Source organism: Botrytis sinoallii, assembly GCF_014898435.1.
Source record: "Botrytis sinoallii strain Bc 23 chromosome Unknown BSIN_037, whole genome shotgun sequence".
In the NCBI taxonomy this organism is placed as follows: Eukaryota; Fungi; Ascomycota; class Leotiomycetes; order Helotiales; family Sclerotiniaceae; genus Botrytis; species Botrytis sinoallii.
The window spans coordinates 425,872-436,407 of record NW_024066064.1 but is presented as its reverse complement, the minus strand read 5'-3'; the positions used below and the strand labels follow the sequence as shown (position 1 = coordinate 436,407).

Below are 10,536 nucleotides of genomic sequence, written 5' to 3'. Positions count from 1 at the left end.
CAATACTATAGTATACATAACTGCTTGATTATAATGATAAGATATTTACTAAGTGGCTTATTTTTATACTCTATTTTAATCGATTTGAAAATAATATTATTCTATTTAGATAGTATATGTGTTAATACTTTTCTCCCTTAAAGTTTATTCTATATATAAGTATAAAGCTCTCTGAATATAAGTAATAGTACTTTGTAGTTAGTATAAAAAAACTCAAGTACACTATCTTTTAGTATGATTGGAAATGTTTGTATTGTATATCTATAGGTATTTTTGTATGTTGTAAGATTTTGTAGAATATTGAGAATTTGAAATCGAAATTATTGTTATCCTTATTATATTTCTCTTTATTGATATAGAATTTCAATAAACTAATAAGAAATTGTATATTAGAATATATCAATGATTTCTTATCTCTATTGTATCGACCTCTATTATCCTTCCTATTACTATTATTATTGTTATTATCATTAGAATCTCCTCCTTTGTTATCCTTTTTATCATCTTTTCGATTATCTTTATTATATTCGAAGTTGTTATCAATAAATCTATTGATTGTTTCAAATCTAAATTTAGATTCTTTAAGATTACAATTTTTCAGAACTTTCTGAATTTGATCTTTTATTTATATATCTGTAGTAGATCTATATAATTGGTCGTATAAAGCTATAAATGCTTCAACATCTAATTTCGGTATTTATATTCCTTGGGTATGTAATACTATTCGTAGTTTTTGTATATCCAACTAATGGATCTTCGCGAATTACCTACTTGTAAATATACTGAAGTTATTATAAAAGACCTCGGCTAGCTTGTTATCGTTGATATCCTTATAATCGTATTGCTTGTACTTGAATTTGACGTATTTGGTGAACTCCTTAGAGTTAAAATCAACAATTCCACTATTAACCTATTGTTCCTTCAATAGGCTTAATCACTTTTTGCAATACTCCTCTTCCTTTTTTGTATATAATTCCTTGCTAATGATCTTAGAAGTGATCAGAATGTTGTTGCTGTCCGATATGATAGGGTGTGTATAGAAGTATTTCGAAGGTTATAGGTATTTCGAAGATTGTAGATAGATTGTAGGTATTTCAAAGGTTGTAGGTATATTATAGATATGAAAGATATAAAAGGATATATAAAAGATATTTAGATAAAGGGTTTACCTTGTACAACGTGCAGTATAAAGATAAATACGTAATGGACACAAAATCGATTCGTCACACTTGACCAATCGATTCTTTTGAATATGTTTTCCTGATACAATTATCCAGAGCATATTCTTTAGCACAACAAGGAGAGAAAGCGCACCATACCCAGTACAATGATATCTTTCTTTGTGGTTTCTTCAGAATTTCTACCAATCCTGAATACTACTTCTAAACACCTAGTGCTTTCTAATAGAATCCAAGGCCCTAATTTGTGATATCACTAATTAGTGTTAGTATCAATTTGGTGTTGATTAAAGTGTAAAGTACTTCAGTCTTATCAATATGATTGATTGTATTATTCGTCTTGATCATTATTAACTATGGGAAGCTAGTATTTAATATAGTAGAAGTGCTAGCGCTAGTGCATACGCTAGTACATACGCTAGTGCAATACAGTGCCCTCTTAGATCACATGATCGATATCCCGACACTATTCCTTGTTGACAAAAATTGAGTTTCATTATTTTATCAATTCCAAATTCTTTAGCTTTCTCTGCGTGATTTCGTTTGATCATATCGAATTTCAAAGCTTCAATTTCATCTCCTTATTGTTAGAATACTTATTGTTAGAATAAAATTACAAACAAATACTTGTAATACATACCTTGTCCATCCTCTTTTTCAAGGGCCTTTTTCATTTTTAAAACTAACTGAATCAGGTTTTCGCCTACTTTAACAAGCTTACAATTACCTTTATATTATTGCCGTTCTTTATTATTCCCTTTTTTATTATTTTTTGCACTAAATATTATTAATATTTTGTATATTAAAGATGATTTGCAAACTTATAATTCACAATACTTTCCAATTGTGAAATATAATCTAAGTCCTGCCATTATTGCAAAAATTAATGAGGCTTTGAAAAATTGAAGTTGTAGATAATATATAGTTGAGATTGAGAGTGAATATATTGGATTACAATATTATATTAGTATGAATAAGTAATCCAAGGTTATTCTACTTTTGATGTTAATTATTAAGGGATGTAGTATTCCCTGTATTTGTCTTAGTATACTATAGATTATAACTGTAATGTTTAAAGGTTTCTAAATAGGGCTATAAGGTGTAAGTGATATGCATACTAGCAGCTATTCTAACTAAACTAATTTGTTCTTGTATATATATTGTGACGATTGCATCATTTAGAATACTAAGGTGAAGAGCTAGAAGAGCTCTTCGGAAGGAAGTGGTAATATACAGGATTGTGGATCACGTGAGGACCTAGCCGATCCACTAATATGACAGGATCGTTACACTACCCCCCCCTTTTGAAAAGCTTACCCTTGAGTGTACTAATAGTATTCTAAATACAATTCTCCAATCCAATTATATTATGATCTATATTCTCTACTACCGCTAATATCTGGTTTATAGTTCCAATACTAGTTCCAATATTGCTTATAATATGATTTGTAACGTCATCGATCGCTTTACGGAAGTATGTGTTTTGTGGTTTCATTGTTTTTGCGAGAAAGACTTCAAAATTAATAGGAGAAGGTTTCGAGAGTTGTTAAAAGACAAAATGAGCGAAAGAGAGAAGATCTGCTTGAAATGTATTTCTTATCAGTGGTGCCGATGGAGTGGTGGAAGTGTTAATGGAATGCGGATTGACTTGGTAGATCAATTAAATAAGCTGTTTCGTTGTGGCATCGATTGTGCGAGTGTATTGATGTTTCGAATCGATCAGTTCTTGCAGTTTGTATGCTAGGTTTAGGATTTTCGGATTTATTGTCGATAGAGCAAAGAGATTCTAAATGATGTGATAGTGAGGTATCAGCTTGTCGGTGGGTGAGGTTCGCGGGAGTGGAGTTAGGGAGAGGTTTTGATTGGAGGTTGTACGAATAGTCGTATCGGGGGAGCGGGCGTGGAAGGCAGTAGGCATTTGGTGAGTGGGTTAGTAATAGGAAGTTTTGCAGGAGCGATCAAAAGCTTAAAAAATTTATATGACCTTAGTATAATATAATGATTGTATCATTTAGAATACTAAGGTGAAGAGCTAGAAGAGCTCTTCGAAAAGAAGTGGTAATATACAGGATTGTGGATTATGTGAGGACCTAGCCGATCCACTAATATAACAGGATCGTCACATATATTAATATTAATCTTAATATCATTCTTTTACTACCTCGACTCTCCCCTATAGATCTTTCTTGATAATTCTCTACTCATATATACACTTCTTTTCTAGATCGATTCTTCTTCAAATCTATTCTTTTCTAATAATATTTCTGTAAGCCGAAATCCTTTTCAAATTGATTAACAATAACCAAATAGCAAATATATCAATACTAGTATTGATAGTAATAATCTAGATTATAGGAGTTTTCAAAGATTGTATATTGATTCAAATAAGATAGTATCTATAGTATAGACGTTTTATAGAGTCATAATGATTAGTTGCCATCTTCACAGCTAAAATTTGAATTATCTGATCCGAGATTTATATAAAAACTGATTTAAATCTTGATAATGAAATGCAGTTATTTAAGATACTTCTTCTATATTACAACAATGGAGTACAACAACCGAAAAACTTCGAGGAAGTATCAAAATTCTGTATAGTAGTTTATCTGCAGGAAGTAATTGATATTATATAACTAATAAAACAAGATTATCTTTAAGTTGAGCTAATATAGTATTGCCTTTATATCTCTTCTTCTTTTCTTCATCTTCAAATTTGTTTTCTTTAAATCCCAGTATTATCAATGTGATCTAAAGCAAGCTATAGTCCAAGAATTAATAATTTATCACTACTTATACCATATCAGTAATTCTTGAAATACCAGGGATGCTCCTAAGCTTCTTTGGGGACTATCAACAACCATCCGTCGTTAGTTCTGTATTTAGCATAGTAGCCCGGGCTTTGGCTGACCGACCCAGGAAATCAATGATCCGTCCCGCGCGCGTTGGCTTAAGAATACCCCACACTTGTAGAACGAATCGGATCTCCAATCAGATCACTATCTTACAAGCTTTTACCAACTACATTTATCGAATTGGTATGACATGGTTTATTAGCGAGTAAATCCTATCTATCCGGAACAGATCACTTCCAACCCTCACCAAAATTAATGCTTTCACAATATTTTACCGTAGAAATATTTGAAATATTAGTGTTCAATGCTGGCGATGTTAAGTATTGTTGAAAATGGCCTTTTCAACCTTCTTTATTATAAAATGGTGGTCCACACATGGCGGTGACTTGATCAATCTCTCTTCTAACAAAGGGCATGTTTGCAACCTTAATCTCCGCGCATGTAGGGATAGAGCGAAGTAGACGACGAGTAACTAAGCCCGCCGCCGGTTTGACTTCCCGCTTCGATCGGTCTTTCTATATTGATGGTGTTGGGTATACATGGTTGTAAAGCAGGTTTGAATGCAAATCCAAATTCAAGTTGAGGACACAACATATTGCTAGGTGAATAAGTCCGCAAGGGTGACATACTTCGGCGACTACTTGTTGATCGTGCATTAAGGTCAGTTTGTTCAGTAGTGATGAATTGTAAATTATCACATGGTAGGTTCTATCTTGACATAATAGCATAATTATTGCAAAGCAAGATCTATGCACTATTTGAGCTATGTCAAGTTAACGTTACACTGCACACGATAACAGGCTGAAGTGCATTATGGAACACATGTGCATAACTTAAATCTCCTTAAAGGTGTGTTGTGTCTACGGTGATTAAGATCAAGCAGAAAACCACTCCAAATCACTTGAACTTTATCTTAAAGTACGGAAAGTAAAAACCTACTTACAAAGTTAAAAGAAACTAAGTATCTGCTTTTGAGCGAATTTACGGTCTTCCTGGCTCAGGCAAGAGTTATCTACTATCTCATCTTCGACGCTATCCAAAATTACCCGAGAATGTTTTAAGTTTGTTGAAGGATCCGAAGTAATTGCTCAAAATATTGAGGGGGGACTCGAAGCTTTCCACCAATTGAGTCCGGAAGAAAAGTCGCATCGGCGTCAGACCGCAATCCATTCAATTCAAAGATCTACGCCCCTAGATCAAGTCTCCGTTGTAGCCGGTCACTTCATGTTTTGGCCCGAAGGAAACAAATCCGGCGATCAAGTATGGACTGCAAACGATCTTGAAGTATATACCCACATTATCTACATATCTGTACCTGCAGGAACAATCGCAGAACGTCGTCAAAAGATACGACACGATCTCGCACACCAACATCAGCCGAGCATTTGCAGAGATGGCAGGATATTGAACAAAATATGCTGAAGGCTCTCTGTCGAGAATCGGGTATCGCGTTTTCGGTATTGGTTTCTACATCGAATTTGGTAGCCGATTGTGCATATCAATTGTGCAACTTTAGACTTTACACTGAGATTCACAACTTGAAGCATGCCGAAGACAGATTGGATGAAATCTTTGGACCAAATCGAGAGAAATTAGAAACGATATTGGTCATTGATGGAGATAAAACTTTAACGTCTATGGATACTGGAGCGATGTTCTGGGAGAAGGTCGGAAAGCAAACGATCTCAAGTGGGCTATAGATGGCTCGGATCCACTGAAGACATTATTTGGTGGTCCTTTGGGTTACAGCTATACAGCGTTCCATCAAGCGTCTCTCTTGTACGAGGCGCTCCCAAAGACAATTTCGACGTTGTCCTGTGATAAAGTGGCATCTGAAATGGTCATGTATTCGGATTTTGTGTCTATTTTACAGCTGGTATCAGAGCAAGAGCATGTAGGTGTTGTTATCGTCAGCTGTGGAATTCGTCGCGTTTGCGAACAGGTGTTGGCAAGGGAAAACTTATCAGCCGTCAAAGTCGTTGCTGCAGGCAGACTTGAAGATTATCTGGTCGTCACTGCTTCAGTCAAAGCAGCTCTTGTTGATCGTCTTCGCAAACATACGACACCCATGTTTGGGCATTTGGAGATAGTCCCTTGGATTTGGAGATGTTGAGTCGTGCAGACGAGGCTATAGTTATAGTGGAGAAGAGCAGAGTAGAAGTAGAACCATGGATATGAGCGCATCTTATTTCTATTCTTTCCTTTTAAAGCGACTTACTTCTTTTTTGCCTTGTATAGTATGTCAGCAAAACTGACGCTCAGTGTTTTTAGACAATGTTGATGAATGCAATTGAGCATAAAAACCTGAGGGCACGACAAGCTGTACTACCAAGCACGGCATCACCACGCTTGGATACTACCAGAATGCCTCTAGTACATTTAAACCAGTCAAAGCTTCATTGAATCTATCCTCCGTTGCCGCAAGTCAAATGTCTACACCGAACTCAGTGACCTTCAAGCCACAGACCGTATCGCAGCAAAGTTACTCATGACCCCGATGCGCAATGCAAACATCTCTGGCCACATTCTACGAGAGGCTCACTATCGTGTTGGATACTATCTTGCTACAGAGTTCTTGGGAAACGTACTGGGTATTGAAGAGTACCTAGTTCCTCATGTGCAGGGCCACACAACCAGTGGATTTCGTGTATTGCATGAACATCAAACCTTGATTGTGGCATTGATGCGCGGTGGCGAACCCATGGCTTTTGGTGTCAGTGAAGCTTTGCCACTCGCTACGTTTCTTCATGCTGAAGACCCTGAAGATATTAAGGCTACTCATGTGGAGGGCCAGCTCAATGTTGTTCTCGTGGACTCGGTTGTGAATAGCGGCAAGACAATCGTTGAGTTTGTAGAGCATATCCGGAAGCTGCACGCAACGATCCGTATCGTTGTAGTAGCTGGCGTGGTTCAATCGCAGGTCATTCATGGATCCAGTGCAGCCAAGGCACTTGCTAGATCTGGGAATTTCAGTATCGTGGCTCTGCGTCTCTCAGAGAATAAATTCACGGGCAAAGGCACCACCGATACTGGGAACCGGCTATTCAATACAACATATCTACCTTGATGGATTGAGAGTGCAGAATGGTACAACGATACTGGCTAAAAGATTCTGAATTCAATGCAATAACATAAAAATATTATGAAATGTTTTTGGATATAGCCTATAGCTTGATTTTTGTATGTGAATATTCTACTTTGTGAGCCTAGAAAAGTTTCGTATATCTTGCTTGTCAGCTTGCGTCCTCTGAAATCTTTGTGACAATTGTGACTCCTGATGTATCCTTATCAAGATGAGGTAAGAAGATCTGTAAATTTGTACTATGGTTGAGAGGATAGACTAGGAAGCGTTCTAATATTGTCAGTATCATTCAGCATTCAAAGCATCCAATGCATACCTCGGAGGTTAACCCGTAAAACTCAAAATAAGCTGTTGTTTTGCCCTTCGGAGTACGACCGCTTGCAAAAAACCATGAGTACTCTTGCATGAACATATCAATATCGAACAGCGCCACTGCGGTTTGGTGTGCCTGAAGTTCCACTTCACCAACCCTATTGCCAAAAGCTGTTTGATCTAGCATGATAGAAAATTATTGTCTGCGCGATAGATATCTCTATTCGTACGGTACCGACACAATGTTGGCAAGCCAAAGTTATTGTTGGGACTCAAATCATGTCCCACATGTAGGTAGGTATGAACTAGTCTCTTGATCTCGTCGGTTTCGTTGGTTTCGTAATAGGAGGATCGCAAAAAATCACCGTTGCGACGGATTTTGGCCTCCCAAGACTTGTCGCGTTTTCGTATCCACACGCCACTTTTTGATAGTAGGTTGCCAGAATCAAAATACTCATCTTCAAAGCTCTCGGTGCGCTCATGGGTTAGGCGGCGAAATGGTGGCTGTCCTTGGTTTTTTCGGAACCGCGCGAGCAAGGCTGGATTGAAAGCAAACTTCCCCTCAATCTCGTAAAAGACCATTGTAAGATAAAATAAATAGTTAGCGACAACTGACAATTGGAAGGTGGATTGCGATTATAATCAATGCTACAATGATCAGAAAAAACATGACATTGCAAGAGCAAGTTTACAATGATATTGAAGTTCAAGTTAACATTAACGTTGGCTCCGCATTTAGCCGAAGATAAAGATCCAATAGATCAATCATCAACAGAATCTCAAAGTAGCAAGCAGTTGTCGAAATTGTGGATGTTTATACTGCGTTGCATTATGATACTAGGGGTTTTAAATCGGTTGACACATTTGGCGTGGTAATCGATAAAAAGAGTGATAAAGGATATGTACAGCTGATTCATGAGTAATTAATTGCTACTGGACATAACAAAGATGGTATGGACATATTCCTACTCCCAATGGTCGAGAATTTGGTGTTTATTTACGGGTCTAGTGCAGTTATGCAAGCCTGCGTCGTTAGGTAATTTATCTGATTACTAGGTTCAAGTCGATTGAGTCGCCCCCTTGTGGACCTATCAATCTTCTACCACGTTGAATAATTAAAAACATAGATTATTATGGAAAGCTGATTGCTTCTTAATGGAAATTTGCGACAGTTTACCAGTCATAGAGTCTCATATATAGGAGACCACTGTTTCTGCTATTTTGTTATGGAAAAATGAACAACTTCTTGCCCCTACCAATCTAAAAAAGATTCAATTGCTGTTAATACAATGCATTACTTCCTATAAGGGGCGACCATAGCGGACAAATTGGTGTGAATGTCAACTGGTATCAACCAATAAATGAGGCAATCGAAACGAATTAATGTAACGTTAAATAATGTGGCCTGCCATTGGCTTCAAAATCATAATCAAAAAACAAAAAAGGATGTGAGTTGTAAATGTCATGTTGTGAAATTCATGGAATGAAAGAAAGGGCCAAATATGATCCCGGTGACTTGCTTCTCCGTCTCCATTGGTTGGCCGTTATGCAAGTATCCTTAACGATACAACATTACTTGCGTGGAACGAATGTTGGACTTGATTGACAGCATTCTGCTTGTGAAAGTAGAGTTTTGCTTGTTTGTCTTTAATTCGATTATTCCTTATCAATAAGACTGATTAACTTTCCTTCAACCAAGCTCAGAGGTTAACACAACAAATTTCGAAGGAAACTTTTTCTTCGAAATACAACCGTTCATAATCGATTTAGATCATAGTTATTAAACCAAATTGATTGCAATTGCCCCTAATGATCTGATTAGTATTATTGTACTACTGTTGTCAGTGCTTTGAACACAAAACATATACAAAAATTCACGTAAAATTTTCTCATTCCAAATTATCAGAATAAGAACTAAATCCTCAATATAAGTTCTCTTAATAATTTATCAATACTTAAAGATACAACTATAATAAAAACTCCTTCTAAAGCCTTTATTATACCAAATACTTATCCTACTGTTATCCTAAATACCCCAATATCTTCAAACCCTCCCCTGCCTTCTGAAAACCCTCAATTCGAAATTTCTAGCCCTATCCTATCAACCAACCAGCCAACTAGTTCTGAAAAAAGATTTGAAGAATTCAATCTATTTAATAATCCCTTTATTACTCAAGATACAACCAATACTATCTATATATTCAATCAGAATAAGAAATAGAGCTCTACAAGTACCCCTTAGCAATCAAAATAAATAATCTAGAATCTAAAATAATCCAAATATACCCAAGGAAGCTATTTTGAAAGCTAGAGACCTTATAATGCTAGCTTCCTCTTTCTCCCAATTACACGAAGAACAATTCAAACTCTTAGATCTCCTAGAGATCTTTAGAGAATATATTGAAAAGAAGAAGCTTATTACAACTTCGAATATCATCATCTCTTAAATTATTTATTTAGAAACTGCTATACACAAAATCGAATCATAAGCAAAAACATTAGCTAAACCTCTTCCACCCACTATTACTACTATTATTATATTGAAACCAATATACACTGATATTTCAAAAAAAGGAGAATGGAATTTAGTCTCTAAAAGGAAAAACATTACATCTATTAATATAGAAAAGAATCTAACCTCATCCAAAAACGAATTATTTTAATCAAACCAGATTTTCCAAATCCTACCTCCTTTTCCCCTTTAATTATCCAAAACAAAATAAATAAAGTTTTTCAAAAGATCGAAATCAAAAGGCCAATTATTACAGCAACAACTATATTCTTCAATAATAATATTATTATCACACAAATAATCCCTTTACATTATAATTCTTATTAGAAAAAAAAGCGATTTGGAATAATATTATCAAATTCAAAAAAATCCAAAAGGATTAAAAATGGTATAAAGTTATTATTCACAAAATCCTAATTAAAGAATTCTTAGGCATAAAAGGAATAAATCTTATACTCAACAAAATCAAAATCTTCAATCCAGACTTCAAGCCTATAGAAATCCCCTTTTAATTTATACCTATCTCCAAAAGAGTTTATTAATAAAAGATACTATTATTATTACTTTTACTACAAAATCAGAAGTAGAATTAGCTATTTG

At 35.5% G+C, this 10,536-nt stretch overlaps 2 protein-coding genes across 2 annotated transcripts; one reads left to right on the top strand and one right to left on the bottom strand.

The window, feature by feature from the left end:
- Window positions 1-6,518: 6,518 nt before the first annotated feature.
- On the top strand, window positions 6,519-7,097 carry EAF02_011935 (uncharacterized protein; the record flags this gene model as incomplete). Its single annotated transcript, XM_038907983.1, has 1 exon — window positions 6,519-7,097. One exon carries the CDS (start codon window positions 6,519-6,521, stop codon window positions 7,095-7,097), a length of 579 nt encoding a protein of 192 aa, XP_038752328.1.
- Window positions 7,098-7,370: 273 nt separating this feature from the next.
- Window positions 7,371-8,006, bottom strand: EAF02_011934 (uncharacterized protein; the record flags this gene model as incomplete). Its single annotated transcript, XM_038907982.1, has 3 exons — window positions 7,371-7,382; window positions 7,429-7,604; window positions 7,664-8,006. The coding sequence occupies 3 exons, from the start codon at window positions 8,004-8,006 to the stop codon at window positions 7,371-7,373; spliced, it is 531 nt and encodes a 176-aa protein (XP_038752327.1).
- Window positions 8,007-10,536: the final 2,530 nt, after the last annotated feature.